The sequence below is a fragment of the Perca flavescens genome, chromosome 9 (genome assembly GCF_004354835.1).
Source record: "Perca flavescens isolate YP-PL-M2 chromosome 9, PFLA_1.0, whole genome shotgun sequence".
Classification (NCBI taxonomy): Eukaryota; Metazoa; Chordata; class Actinopteri; order Perciformes; family Percidae; genus Perca; species Perca flavescens.
This window is the reverse complement of record NC_041339.1, coordinates 17,713,774-17,729,860: the sequence shown is the minus strand read 5'-3', so window position 1 is coordinate 17,729,860 and position 16,087 is coordinate 17,713,774. Positions and strand designations below refer to the sequence as shown.

The 16,087-nt window shown below is 40.6% G+C and overlaps 2 protein-coding genes across 5 annotated transcripts in view; one reads left to right on the top strand and one right to left on the bottom strand.

Moving 5' to 3' along the window:
* agbl4 (AGBL carboxypeptidase 4) overlaps positions 1–16,087 on the top strand; it is a 449,873-nt gene that overhangs the window by 59,070 nt on the left and 374,716 nt on the right. The gene's annotated exons all lie outside the window — the stretch shown is intronic.
* Positions 1–16,087, bottom strand: part of elavl4 (ELAV like neuron-specific RNA binding protein 4) — an 84,607-nt gene that overhangs the window by 4,304 nt on the left and 64,216 nt on the right. For all 4 annotated transcript variants that reach the window (XM_028588578.1, XM_028588579.1, XM_028588576.1 and 1 more), the window contains one exon: positions 5,320–5,545. In XM_028588578.1, the coding sequence (XP_028444379.1) occupies positions 5,320–5,545 (226 nt within the window). The remainder of the gene's footprint in view (positions 1–5,319; positions 5,546–16,087) is intronic.

Genomic DNA, 16,087 nt, shown 5'->3' with positions numbered 1-16,087 from the left:
CGACATTACTGTCGGTGCAACTGTTTAATTGTTATACAAGACTACAGCAGTGGACTGGTCACAGTTCAGTCTTACAGTCACATACAGAGCACTAATGGCGCACGTGAGCAAAGCATGGCACACGCTATATTAGAATGCTAGGCTAGCCATAGTGATACGCAATGGCAAATCATTGGCTTATTTTATATGCAGGAAATTGCGTGTTCCATGCAATTTATGCCACCACATATGGTTTATTAGAAAATGGAGGTTAATAAAAAAAGATTTTTATAAACTATGGTCTTTGATTTGTGTTAACTCAATTGAGAGAACAACTGAGATGACAGGAAATGATCCAGAGTTCTGTCAGTGTAATGGTTTGGCATTTGAATGATGGTGAGCGGGAGCAGTGGTGAAGATTAGTATGTTTTCTATGAGGTGGACCAACAAGAACACAACTGAACATTAAACTAGCCATGGAATTGTGAATGTCTGTCTTTGTGGTCGGGGTCAACCTGTTAAGTGCTGACAGGTAAGGTGGAATGGCTGAGTGTTAGTCAGAGGTTGTCCTCTGTCTGAAAGGCTTACATTTTTGAAACAAATGTTTTGGTTTCATAATAATTTCAGCCCCGTGAGTGAGCAGCCATTGCAGTCAGCCAGGGTACGGTTTATGTGTCTGTCTGTGAACGGGAGTTCAGAAACCTGTGGGCTGTATGAAATGTTGGCTGGATGCAGTCTGCTTGGTGACTCAATGACCTTCATTCCTCACTTGGGTCTGGCCTGTCTCATGTCTTATTAACTCCTCTGGCCTAATGGACAAGGGCCACGGCTTATTGAGCAACAGCTGGCCAGTGACGCCTCGTTCCTCTTGAACACACTACAAACTCTCTGACTTTGACTCAACTAGAAGGGTTGTTTCTCCTCGTCTCTTTCAGTCAACAAGCATTTGCTTTCTTGCAACACACCTGGTACACGGCATAAAAATCTTAATTGAAAATGTCATTGTTTTTACCAAAATATAATCCAGGTACTATTCTATAATTAACACCATTTAACAGCTACATTATTTTGTCACATGATGTATACACAACTTCATTATTATTTGATTGCAATTAAGAAAGCGATTACGCTTTAAAGGCTTTTAATAAATAACTTAAATAATAATAATCGCAATACAATTTACATTGAACATTTTAAATTATATTTATATTGCATGTTAGAGATAACAGATCAGTAGCCTTCTCATCAGGGATCAATTAAACAATGGGATGCCACGTAATTGTAGTTAATTACCTTATAAATTTGAAATCCGGCAGAACTCTGAATACTGAAGATCAAGACTGAAGAGCAGTGTAATAACCTGTGTTTTAAAATATTATTTTATACTGGCTCACGGTGATGATTTTAAAATTGTAATGTTTAAGATGCATTTAAATGTTTAAAATGTCTAAATAAAGTCATATTGTGATAGGTACTTACTATGCAATCCCCATATTGAAGTCAGCTAAGTTAATTTACATAACCTTTTTATTTTACATAAACATTTTAGGCCTACGTATTATCTGGGTTCAAAGTGTGTCTGCACTGTAGCACCTTTCTCTAACCATTATCAAAAAAGTATGAAAGCAGCCCTAAAACAAAGAAATAAAATGGGGGGGGAAAAAGGATATATGGAATCATTAAAGCAGTAATTAGCCCATTACGTGGGAAGAAAAGAAGCAGGCTGCTTTGTGGGTAAATGAGTCAATTGGAGAGGATGCTCAGAGGAGAAGAACTCCAGGCCCGGGAGCATGAAGACATCTGCTGGCCGCCGGGCCATTGGGCCACAACAAAACAACCTGCTGCTTGCTCGCTCGCTCGCTCTCTCTCTCTCTCTCTCTCTCTCTCTCTCTCTCTCTCTCTCTCTCTCTCTCTCTCTCTCTTCTTTCTCTCTCTACCTCTCTTTCGCTCTCTCTGTACTTCTCTCTTGCACGTGCGAACACACACTGATGCACGCTCACCATGCAAACACTCTGCCAGCTTTTCACACTGCCTCTCCAAGCTCAATATAAACAATAGGGCTTTTGTGCTCTCAATGCCTGTTAATGGAGGAATGGGTGTTTTTGTCTTTTCTTTTTTGAAACAAAAATCTGTTCAATTAAAATTGGCTCCTGCCCTGGATATAATAAGGCTAATTAGTACCATTAGTTAACGACAGAGGATCGGAAGGGAGCTAGGATCTAGGGCTCTGTGTATTGTGCTTGAGTCGATAATGTTTGCTGTCTTGGAGAGGGACCATACAAGCACATTATACATTGACTTGTGTTACAGCAGGCCCACATGATTTAGTTGCACATGATAACTGCACTTATACGTTTTTTTAAAAAACTTAGTTATTACCTTTAAGCAGCAGCACAAACGTGTCAAGCATGTAAAGCAAGTAGGGTATCAGTTTTACAATCTCTAATTGATTTGATTTTCTAGCGCTAATTTATATTTCATTCTTTTCAGGCATACATCAGTAGATTATTTTTGCTTCATTATTTTTAGTTAATTCAATATTTAAGTGTATCTTCAAAGATAAACAGAACAACCAATAGCTCAGGTTTGACTGAATACTGTTGTATTAGGGAAGAAAAGTCCTTTTGCACTGCCCTTAAAGATTTAGTAAAGAAAAAGGGAAACTGTGCACATAGAGCACATTTCTAACTTCTAAAGTGTTGAGGTTTTAGTAGAAGGCTTGGGAGCAGAGAGCAGGAGCACAGAGACACAGTGAGGAAGTGTCCTGTGGTTGTGAGTTGTGATGGGAAGCGACAGCTCTCCTGCGGAGCCTGTAAATTGGCTTGGCGTATCACAGACACACAGCCACGCTAAATCGCTCAGGTGTCACACCAGGAAGCTGAAGAAAAATACCTTCCAAGCTCTGACTTTGATAGAGAGTAAACAGCACGACCGGCTTAGTGTTATTGAAAGAGAGAGGAAATTGTAAAAGCATATATTCTCTATCCAAGGGGTCACCAACCTTTTTGAAACTGAGAGCTACTTTATGGGTAACAGCACCAGTTTGATACACTCTTCTGAAATAACAAATTTGCTCAGTTTAGTTATATATGATTATTAATGAAATGATACTCATTTATGTGAAATCATGTTAAATTTCTCATATATTGACTTAACAAGGTGGGTAACTAATCAATATTCAATTTTCATTTTTAGAACAGGCCTGAGGGCTACTCATGTCTACCTGGTGCCCGGATTGGATGTTCAGATATTGGATGATAGAGTGGAATATTATACGATCACCTGTTTCTGTCTTGTTTTTTGTTGTTGAGGTGAAAGGCAACATGACCTCAAGGAGAAAGCCCTAACCATCTGTAGGTGTCGTATGTAACATTTAAATTAAAAAAAGGTCACAAGGTTTGTGTCATTGTGAGTGACAGGAAATGACTAGGTAGGATGCCATATATACAGTACGTCAGCCATATACTGTATATGATGTGATATCTTGTTGTGGAGATTACTGACCTGGGCAAAAAAACTTTATAGAAATGAAAATAGCTTGAGGTACTTTATATGCACTCAATTGAAATAAGTTGCAACAAGGTTTAAATAAAAAATCCTTAAATGAATTTAGTCATTTTGTTTTATTTGCACTTTGTTCATTAGTCTCGCTTAAAAAAAAACGTCTTCTTCTAATGCAGTGGCTTACGCATTATTTAATACAATAGATTGTCTTGTAAGTCTGGCAAATGTATTTGAAGTGAGTTGAACTACAAAAATATATATATATATATATATATATATATATATATATATATATATATATATATATATATATATATATATATATAAACAACACACTGTATCATTGTGGCCATATCGTGCAGAATTGGGGCTTTAAAGTCAGAAAGACAATGGTTTGAACATTTACAATATTTTTTATCCAAATACAAGTTTTATGCCCAGGCCCACAGGGAATATTCTGGGAAGTGTTGACAAGATGACAGCATGATGAAATGAGGGGAAATGTGTAGTTGTGAACGACAGAACCCCACAGTCTCTTAGGAACAGTTCCCCTCTGATCCGGGTGGATCCACACACAGCGCTCACAGGGCCTGATTTATTGACACCTGCACCAAGTGCAGAGCTCACACCTGTTGTTCAAAAGGGGGACGTATTTGCCAAAATAAATGTTCACAGGAGAAAAGTTGCATCACATACATAGACGTTGCTATGACTCATGCTCTCTATGTGTGGGTGTAACATCCCCTGTTCGAACATTGCAAATTGCATTTGGTGCAAATGTTTTCCAAATCAGGCCTGTTGTTTAGAACAGACGCGCTTCCTTGATTAAACTCATTTATTGTTACACCAACCAAGAACAATTGCTATTGAGTTTGAGACTGATGACATTATACATATCCACATATGAAATCCGATGCAATCCTGTTTGTCATTTAATGATACCAATCGCACTGGTAGTGCAGGAGTTTTTTTTAATGTTAATCACAACATCAAATCATACCACATTAGATAACATACTTGTCTCAGAATTCATATTATGTATAAACTATAACTGTTATAAAGTTTGCAGATAAATACATATTGCTTGCTTTCTATTATTCCTAACTTGAACATTTAAATCTGGAGATTCCCAACCTCATGGGCTAGTGACCCAATTCTTATTCTACATCTTATTATGCCTATGGCACTTTGTGTTTCACTTTGTTACATCATAATGTGTCTGGAAAAGAGCTGGGAAGTAGGACGAGCTGCTGGTTCTGGGAAGTATTTTTCCCACTCTAAATTCCCATCAGTTATTGTAACAATGCTAAAGATTTATGTTACTGTATGGCGTAAGTATTTTAATGCACATAACAATTATTATTTATTTTAAACTCTGTGAACGTGTCTTACCAAAATATACATTAGGAGTCATAGTTAACATTTTTATGTATACAAGCTTGTACTTTTTGACTTTTTATTAAAGAACCACATTTTTTTTATGATCAATTGTTTTACCATTTTTATATTTCTGAAAGAACCACATTTTCTAATGAAGTTCCTTTTGTACTTCTACTATCAAACGGGAGAGAATGTCCATCCAACTGTAAGTCACTTAACATTGTTTTTGGAGAAAAAAAATTTCAACTTTGGAATTTTGGGGGTCACCAAATGAATATCAGAAAACTGTATACTAGGTTAGCTTCAAGGTTGGGAAACTCTGCATTAACTATGTATCTAATTAAAACCATATGCCCGGTATACAACACCACCTGAACCTTTTCCACCTTATCCTGTCTCTTCTCTGCCACCACTTTCTCCTCCATGACCTTCTCCATGCCCCACCCAAGCACTCACCTGAACCTTTGAGCCTGGTGGTGGAGGGGGCCTGGGTACCGGCGATTGGGGGACTGGTAGAGTTGTGACAGAAGGGCTTGGCTGGTCTTCTGGCTGGGGTTGTTGGCAAACTTAACGGTGATGGGCTCGGCGGCACCTGATGGCTTCTGTCCATTCAGGCCCTTGATGGCCTCCTCAGCCTCTATCCTCTTATCAAAGCGGATAAAGCCCACACCTCGGGAACCACCTGCGGGGCCAGCAGATCACAAACAAACACAGGCCCCTTTTACTTTACAGGGTTTAGACAGAACATTAACAGTCCATACATTTGTACTACATGTTCAACAATTTTAAACACCATTTTCCCAGGTAGTCTTTATACTTCTGCACACATCACAGAGCCCATCCACCACACCCCCCCTCTGAAACAAAAGCTAATGTGCTGCATTTAACACAAGGATTAACAGCAGTTTTGGAGAAAGAGAAAGAGGAATAGCATAATAGTAACATACACACACCCGCCGTAGACTGAGCATATGGGGCTGTATTGTGGCATTGGCCCCAAGCCTGTTTGAAGCCACACAGTCCATTCTTCCTTCATGCTAGCTCCAGTCACAGTCATCCCTTCACACACTCTTCATGCATTATTCTCAGTGACATTTGAGCCGTTTCCTTGGAGATATTTTTTTGACTGCCACCTGAGAGGAACATTTAGACGTGCTTCATGGGAGGTACTTTATTGGTGTCTGTGAATGCTCTCTGTGCGTTACTGAGTGCATGTATGTATATGTGTGTGTGTATGTATGTGCGCACTGGTATCTATTAATGGATGCTGTGCTTTGTTTTAATGAGGCTGCCTAGATGGCCCAGAGGATGCTCGCTCAGTGGCAGCAGCACTCTGCCGAAGAGACTATTTACATAATACTGTGTGCACAGGCATGTCTCTGTGACTGAGACTGAATAAAAGAGAGGCAGTGAGAAAAAGGGGAGTTTTGTGTTTGAGCATCATTGTGTGCAGTCTCTTTCTCACACAATCCCCCCCCCCACCACCACCGCCCCTTATTGTTATTCCACATTTTTGTACATGCCATCTCTCTCCCCATCTCTTTTTTTTTTTTTTTATACAGTACTTCCTTCTGGATTGTCTCATGGCGCTCACTCCCCTGCATTCTTATTTGGAGAAGCATCTTGACCATCCCAGACCCCCTTTAGTTTTATTTTACCTCTAGGACACAGGCAGCACAATGTTAATGTGATTTACTTTCCAGCCAGGCTGTGAAATAAAAAAAACACTCTTTGAAAGTCAATCATTGATAAAACATGTCTTGTACTAAATCTCATAAGTCTCATAAAGTTAAGGGAATTTCAGAACAAGCTTATTTTTTGCTTCTTTCAAATACTGAAAGCATTTTCTTTTTTTTTTTTTTGCTGTCAACGTTTCAAAAGGACCTCATTTGCTGGAAACTGGTGATCAGTGTCCTCCTGCAGCACTAAACAACTTTTGGGTGCGAAAGGGACAAAAATAAGCAAAAACTGAAAACGATGATGTGTGTAATCAACAAGGTTCTGACTTTGCAGACACAAAAGAACAATCTTAACCCTTGTGTTGTCTTCCCGTCAACCTTGAAAAAAAACACTTATTTTTTCGACGTTTTTGACGCCTTTTTTTCACAGTTTTTGCTTTTTCCAACGTTTTAAATTGTTACATTTTTTAACTTTACATTTTCAGCGCTTATTTCTACGTCCCATATTTTCTGATATAAAACAAAAATTGACCCAAAGTCAACATAAGGGTTAACTGACCACACACACTCTGCCATGCACATACCTAAACCACAGCATTTCCCTTGAGCCTGTTGGAGGATCTCATTAACTCCTATTCATTGTAAATTCTGTTTTATTCTAATTTTTTTTTTTTAACCTTTCTAGCTCAGTCTCCCCTGACAGACTTTCACAATTTCCTCTTCCTTCCTTACTTCCTCTCGTGCCAACTCTGTACCTCTACATTTTAATTAGCTTGTCAGAAGCAGAAAATAACAATTCTATAATGGGATCTACACAAGTGCAAACAATAACCATTGCTGTTCCTTCATTTATTACTGAGGTGGTCATGCATGTGCTTCATGTGAGGTAAAATAGTGGTCACTGCTGTGTCTTTGGGAAGAGCTGTTATTGAGCTACATCCATTAAGTGTGATTGGGAACAGACATTTGTAGTTTTTTACATATGTAAATTTACTAAGCATTAAAGCTCATCCAACACCATGCTTCACCTTGATATTTGGAATCTGCCCAATTTTACAACAGTCGAACTCTGTAAAGCACTTAGCAACTCCAAGAGGCTTGCTCAAGGGCACCTCAGTGGTAGTCAAGGAAGAGGCGAGCATTGCTCATTCACTTCCTCCGCTGAGACAAGAGGCGGGAAGAGAGGACTTTATTCGTCCTTTAATCCTCACTCACACTTGTTTGGCATTGAGCTGCTCCTGAACTGGTTCTGGCTGGAGGGCCTCTGGACAAATGCTTAGCATACTGATGAAGACACAACACACACACACACACACACACACACACACACACACACACACACACTGGCCACTTTATTAGGTACACCTGTTCAGATGCTGCTCGTTAAAAGAACACGCCGACTTATTGGGAATTTAGCTTATTCACCATAACCCCCAGAGTTAGACAAATCGATACATATCCTTCTCATCTCCGTGTGTGCTGTAATGCTGTCTGACGGCTCCAGCGGCATCAGGCCAGCACAGAACATGCAGGTGAATGGTTCCAGTAATCCTACTGCTCCGAATAAGTGACAAAGTAACGCCAACATGTTCCTATTTACATGTTGTGATTTATAGAGTCACAGCGTGTACAAAAAACAACGTAACATGAGACAAAGCAGTCTACTAACTGTAAACAAACCGAGAACTATATTCTCAAGCGGAAGAATATAGTACTTGGGCGGAGTGATATGCTCGCAGCAAGCCTGTCTGAGAATATAGTTCCCGGTTTGTTAGAAGACGGCTGTGTCTCATGTTACGTTGTTTTTTTGTACACGCTGTGACTATACAAATCACAACATGTAAATAGGAACATGTTGGCGTTATTTTTTCACAATTTGGAGCAGTAGGCTAGTTGGAACCAGTCACCTGCAGTATCTGTGCTGGGCTAAGCTAATGCTGGAACCGTCAGGCAGCGTTACAGCACGCACGGAGATGAGAAGGGTATGTATCGACTTGTCTTACTCTGGGGGTTACGGTGAATAAGCTAAATTCCCAATAAGTCGGCGTGTTCCTTTAATATAATACATGTATCTAATCAGCCGATCACGTGGCGGCAACTCGATGCGTTTAGGCATTCAGACATGGTCAAGACCATCTGCTAAAGTTTAAACCAAACATCAGAATGGGGGAAGAAAGGTGATTTAAGTGACTTTGAAGGTGGCATGGTTGTTGGTGCCAGACAGGCTGGTTTGAGTATCTTAGAAACTCTGGGGTTTATAGAAAATAGTCTAAAAAATAGAAAATATCCAGTGAGGCCAGTTCTCTAAGCGGCAATGCCTTGTTGATAGCAGAGGTTAGAAGAGAATGGCCAGACTGGTTCAAGCTGACAGAAAGGCAACAGTAACTCAAGTTACCACTGGTTACAACCGAAGTATACTGAAAAGCATCTCTAAACACACGTCAAACCTTGAAGCAGATGGGCTACAGTAGTAGAAGACCACATCGGGTGCCACTCCTGTCAACTAAGAACAGGAGAAACAGGCTACAATTGGCACAGGCTGTCTAAAATTGAAAACTGATGAGTCTCGATTTCTACTGCTACATTCAGATGGTAGGGTTAGAATTTGGCATAAACAACATGAAAGCATGGATCCATCCTGCCTTGTATCTCTACCTTTCAGGCTGGTGGTGGAGGTGTAATGGTGTGGGGGATATTTTCTGAACAAACTTTGGGCCCCTTAATACCTAAATGAGCATCGTTTACCAGTCTACCTGAGCATTGTTGCTGACTATGTCAATCCCTTTATGACCACAGTGTACCCATCTTCTAATGGCTAACTTTCAGCAGGATAATGCGCCATGTCACAAAGGTCAAATCATCTCAAACTAGTTTCTTGAACATGGTAATGAGTTACTGTACTCAAATGGTCTCCACAGTCACCAGATCTCAATCCAGTAGAGCGCCTCTGGGATCTGGTGAAATGGGAGATTTGCATCGTGGATGTGCAGTCGACAAACCTGCAGCAACTGCGTGATACTATCATGTCAACATGGACCAAAATCTATAAGGGATGTTTCCAGCACCTTGTTGAATCTATACCACGTGCGTGCGTGCCCGCAAAGTTTAAAACTTAATTTAAAAGATAATGCAAAATAATTTTATATTTTGAAAGGTTAAGTAACTTAAAAAACAGCTAAAACAGCTGGGAATTGTAGTTTTTAACAAACATTACTCAAACACACAAGTAAATAGTGTTTTTTTTTTAGGCCAATTTTAGTTGCGGATAAATACATGTTTTGTGAGCTAAGGAATATTAATAGCAGCAGGCCGGTTTATGTGGGAATGACGCAAAATAAACTACAATACCCATGTTCACTGTAATGAATGAACATGTCACCCAGTGTGACGATGTGGCTCATTGTTGTTTTTAATAGTTGGGCAACAATAGAGGCACATAGGAAGAGGCTCTATCAGGCTTGGGCTACATGGGCAAAACTTAAGTAGGATGGCTCAATGAATTGTTGGTTTTGTTCTTTTTATGGCATTTGTTCAAGATACGAAAATCTAGATTATTACCATCCTTGTCCTGAAACATCCTGGTATTTATCTAAGCAAAAAAAAAAAAACTACTTGAAGATGAAATTAATGAACTAGATTTAAATGAAAAATCTGCTCCGTGAATCCACATCTCCACTTTGTCATGCCACATTAACATAGTAAACCTAGGAAGAGAGTTTATTTTTCTTCAGGTTAAACATTAGAACAAAAACAAACTTGCAATCTATGAAGCAAGCTGCCAGTCTAGGGAATCAAACCTAATGACTGTCCTTTCAACCAGCCCCAGAAGCCTAGGCTACTTATCAACCGCCAGCCAGCCATACAGGCAACATTAGAGCACAATGTACTTACTTAGGTACAGAAATCTGTCTTTCTCCCTCTCTCCCTCTCTTCTTCTCCATCTCTTTTTCTGCTCTCCCTTTCCTCCACAGTAATCAACAGCAGCTTATGTAACTCTCTCTACCTGTGCTTATCTCTCCCTAACACACACCGACAGGCACATTGGCTGCCTTACTAATAACACGCTACCTCAATCTGGGGAGGGGAAAACCGAGGGAGAAAGGTTGGGCGGCGATGAGCGAGTGCTGGGGGTGGGGACGGGTGCAAGGCAGGAATGAAAAATAGAAAGGGAAAGAGTGGGAACGGAGGAGTAAGGAAGGAAAAGACAAAAGGAGAGAAGGGTGATAGAGGAGAATGTTAGGAGGTGACAGTAAAAGGATGATGATGAAAGGAAACAGTGCTATTCTTGCTTGCTCCTGCCCAAACAAAGCCGCTCTCTCTAAAACCCACTATCATTTCCCCAAACACTGACTGACTGACAGAGAGAAATGACTGCTCTTCTGAGAGACCAAGAGAGAAGAGAGTGGTGGGAAACCTGGCTGCGGGGTAATGAAACGCACAATTTCTTTCTCTCTTTCTCACAAACACACACACACACACACACACACACACACACACACACACACACACACACACACACACACACACAGTTTCATGCATCTAGTGCATTATATCCTTATAAGCAGGCCCATACACTCACTGAAATAGATGCATGCACTGATGCACACACGTAGGCAAAATCTTATGTTTTTAGAACCTTTGCCACTCCATCTCCCATACTTTTATCTTTTACTTGAGAAGCTATATTGTGCCAACAGTATCAAATGATACGACTTCCTGTCCCAAAAGACTTAATAATATGGCAAAGGCAGAAAGAAACGCTATTTCTGCTATCTTATAATTATGGGGAGAGAAAAAAAAGCAATGTCCTTGTTTTAAGTAACATTAGTGTGCCTGGGTACAGATGGTGTTTGAAAAAGCATTGAGAGGAGAGACTTTGAAGAGTGGAGGTGCCCTGTGCTTTAGCCTCTGTCAGAGCAGAGCTTCAACCATCTGTCTCGTATGTGTGTGTGCGCATGTATCCATGTGCATTTCTGTATGTGGATGTGTGTACGCGTGTCGAAATAACCACAGAGACGGTATGCACTCTAAAGATTATGGGGGAAAAAAAACTAAAGGCAGAGAGACGATATTATGAGTCAGGGCTGCAGTCCCCCCACCTAGAGGTTGCATCTCTCTGCTCGTATTACCTTGACCGTTCTGTTCTCTACTGCTGGACAGGCAGAGAACAGGGATTCAGTGTGGTGTCAGTCTGAAGGGGAACATCCATTATTCAAGTCAAGAGAGGAGAGAACATACCAACCGTACAGAGGAAGGGTAATTCGTTTGAGAAATCAATTGTGCAAACATGAACGGTCTGAGTACAAGAAGAAACCAACTAGAAAACTGTAGAGCCATGCAGGTTTGTGAGGAGACTTCTAGGGCTCCATTTTCACGGCACTGGAAAGACTAGCACAAGCAGCACTATGAAGTGGCATGTCCCTGACCTTGAAATGCATGTTGTTTTGGTATCTGCACCCCGCACAGCAGGCATGGCACAAAGGTGGAAGGAGAGGCAAAAGGAGACGGGAGTTCTATGCAGATGAGGCAGGAGTGAAATTACCTCTGATGGTGCACTGAGACTGCTTTATCTGCTTTCAATGTTACACACACACACACACACACACACACACACACACACACACACACATGATTTTTGAATAATTTTTACCACTAAGGGCAAACTAAATGCTACAGAATAAGACTGAATAAAATAATAAAATGTATTTCCCTGTTTCAGTACTAAACTAAAATAGCTTTGATTAAATTGTACAGGGGTAAGTCACAAAGTAATCTATAATTTTGTCAGCAGCGCCATGCACGTAAACATAACATATTTAAATTTAAAAAAAAGAAAAAAAGGTGCAACACCAAACACGACATGGATGGACTTTCAATACCTTCATAAACATAAATTCAACTTTAAAAGGCACATCATGTACTTCTGGCAGCATATTTGTAATGCTGCATGTTTGTGCATTGCATTTCTCTAAACAATGTATTGTTTCTTGCAACCTGACCTCACAGAAATATGTGAAATAACCACGACGTCAAATACGTGCTGGTTTCTGCACTGATGTGTTATAATTATGTGCCACCACCACAGAAACTATACTCAGCAAAAAAAGAAACCTCTCACTTTCAACTGCTTTTATTTTCAGCCAACTTAACATGCGTAAAACTTTGTATGAACATGAAAAAATTCAACTACTAAGAAATAAACTGAACAATGTTACACAGACATGTGACTAACAGAAATGGAAAAATGTGTCCCTGAACAAAGGATGGTCAAAATCAAAAGTCACAGTCAGTATCTGGTGTGGCCACCAGCTGCATTAAGTACTGCAGTGCATCTCCTCCTCATGGACTGCACCAGGTTTGCCAGTTCTTGTTGTGAGATGTTACTCCACTCTTCCACCAAGGCACCTGCAAGTTCCTGGACACTTTTGGGGGGCATGGTTCTCGCCCTTACCCTCCGATCCAACAGGTCCCAGACGTGCTCAATGGGATAGAGATCCGCGCTCTTCGCTGGCCATGGCAGAACACTTCCTGTCTTGCAAGAAATTGCGCACAGAATGAGCGGTATGGCCGGTGGCATTATCATGCTGGAGGGTCATGTCAGGATGAGCCTGCAGGAAGGGTACCCATGAGGGGAGGATGTCTTCCCTCTAACTTTTGATTTTTGACCATCCTTTGTTCAGGGACACATTTTTCCATTTCGGTTAGTCACATGTCTGTGTAACATTGTTCAGTTTATTTCTTAGTAGTTGAATTTCTTTATGTTCATACAAAGTTTTACGCATGTTAAGTTGGTTGAAAATAAAAGCAGTTGAAAGTGAGAGGATGTTTCTTTTTTTGTTGAGTTTATTTAGGTTTAGACACCATGACTACTTGCTTAGGTTTAGAAAAGATCATGGTTTGTGATAAAATAAGTACAGTATGTTTGTTATGTTACTGTGTTGAACCAGGGAATTTTTGTGTCTACCATGACAAAGGACTATAATTAACTTTCCATTGGCATTGTTTCCGTGGTGCCGGCACATCATTTTACCACATTAGTGTATGTGCCGCCACCGTCTTATTGTGGAACCCACGCAACTTCTAGGCAAGACCCATCCTTCGATAGCATTTACACACTACTATTGGCCAGGCGTCCATGCTTACACAAGGTCACGTAACCCCATTTGTTCAGTCCTATTCCCTGACCAATCGGCTATCCTAACCTTAAAGGTCCAGTGTGTAGGAATTTATCCCATCTAGCGTTGAGATCATATATCGCAATCAACTCTCTCGCACCAGGCAGTTCAAAGTACGTATTACAGCTACGGTAGCCTTCATGTTTTTTTTCTGATGATGCCGGTCTCTTGCTCTTTTCAAAATCCTTTTTCTAGGCGAAGAAGAGGACTCATGTTCCTGAAATTTGGATTTTGAATATGTGTGGTCCTCCATGTTTCCTTCTTCAAACTTGCCGGGGCCGGGAAGCTACGATACCCATTAGCAGCATTAGCAGCACCCGTGAGTTTATCATGTGACAGCGATAACGCGAAAGGCGGCTAACGTATTTCAAGATGGTGCATGAATATGGAGCGTCTACCCCAGTTCATGCGAATGCAAATGTAAAATTTCAAGGAATACTTGGAATTGATGGTGGTGGTAAATATTAATGAAAAAAAAGTTTGTGAACTTGTAACACAAATTTTGATAATGAAAAAGTAAACACGTTACACACTGGACCTTTAACCGCTCTAGGTCAATGCCTAACTCCAACCAATCGAGCTACTTCGTAGGGCATGACTTGCCTAGAAGTTATTTGGGATCCATAATAACGCGCCACCACGTAATGCTGTGTTAAGAGGTTGTGGTGACTTCACATATTTCTTTGAGATCAGGCTGGTTTCTTGTCTAGGCCGAGCGAGTCTTGTCATTTTTTTCTGAACTCCAATACAATAGAATACAACTTGGCAATAAATAATACCAAAGTGTCTGAAAAGCATTAAAACATGGATACCTCATGCCAGCAACATTTCAAGGTAACTGAACCTTAATTTAATGCTATTTTGATCAGGAACAACTTGCCTATCACAAAACTGCTCAATGCCAGATAATTATTCATTCAGTGTGCAAAACACACTCGCTATTAGTAACACTGGTAATTAGCATCTTGAGTTGTATAATGCTGTGAACGCTTGCGACTTGTTGCCATGGGAATCTTTCCCATTGCTACCTTCCATCCCACATGAAGGGGACTCGGCGTCAGCCTTTTCACAGCCAATCCATACACACACTGAGCAGCAATTTAGTTTCACATCAGAGCCAGTGTATGTAGAAGGCAAGTATGTGGATCGATTGTATTTGCAGTAATTGATCAGGTAAGCATTGACCTCTGCTCGCGTACAGGTCTGGGATGAAGAACTAGGAATAGCTAACTATCGATCTAAAGCTTTCTCTGATATTATACGCTATCTGTTTCAAATTGAGGCTAGCCTAAACCAGCAGTTAGAGCACAAGATCACGGCCTGGCTGCCGTCCCTAAAGGTTAGAAAGAAAGGAAAGAGGGGGAATCCGGCCAACACTATTTGCATTGATAAAGAGACAAAATATGCTTATCCTTTTTAGAAGGAATCAATAGACAGAGGAAGAAAGCAAGAGGAAGGAAGAGAGGAGGGCGGGGGATAGAGGAGGACATGGAGCGATATCCATGTCAAGTCGATGTTGTGTTCGCGCTCTGACTCTCTGGGGCAATTTGGCAGTTTTAGTGGATTTTGTTTCTGCTGCCTCTGACTGAATGATGCTAACAGTGATGTTTTAAAGTTCCTTCTTGTCTTTATGAACAGAAGAGTGACTGCAGGGTGCATCCTGTTGATGAGGAGGTCACTTAAAGAACAGACTTCATGTTCCCAATTTAGCAAAGCTGGAACTGGGGATCATCAGCCCATCTGCCGATGGTTACTGGAGAACATCCGTTACTTCAACAACTTTATCTAGCATTGCTGTTTCGATGTCTGTCTCGTCTGTACAGCCTACTTTGTTTAATCAGTCCCTAGTTCAGTAGGAACAGTGAATCACTGAGTGTATTGGATTTCAGGCACTGATTAGGTTCCTAATTCAATAAATATGGGGACAGTGGTGAGTCACTTAGTACGTTTACATGCACACCAATATTCCACTAATATTCCGAATATGATACAGGTCATGTAAATAGCATATTCCGGTTGGATATTCCAAATAAGGCCTTTTTCCGAATATAGCATTTTCCGATTAAGATGTGGGATATTCCGGTATTATTCTGGGTTTTAGAGGCATCCTTTTGACATGTATACAGTGCATTTGGAATATGCATCTCAGTCGGGGTTATTACCGCAGTTTACGGCCTCTTGTCTGTTTACAGCTTATGGTCAACTCTATGCGTTGCTATGGTTGCTGTACACAAACCAACCAGCCAACAGTTTGCAAGGCTGCAGACCCGATGATAAGGAGAAACACAGCTACTTTTAAACATTATCAAAGACTGGGATATCAACAGGTTTTTGGATATGCGCACACAAGATGCTGGTTGAAGGAATGAA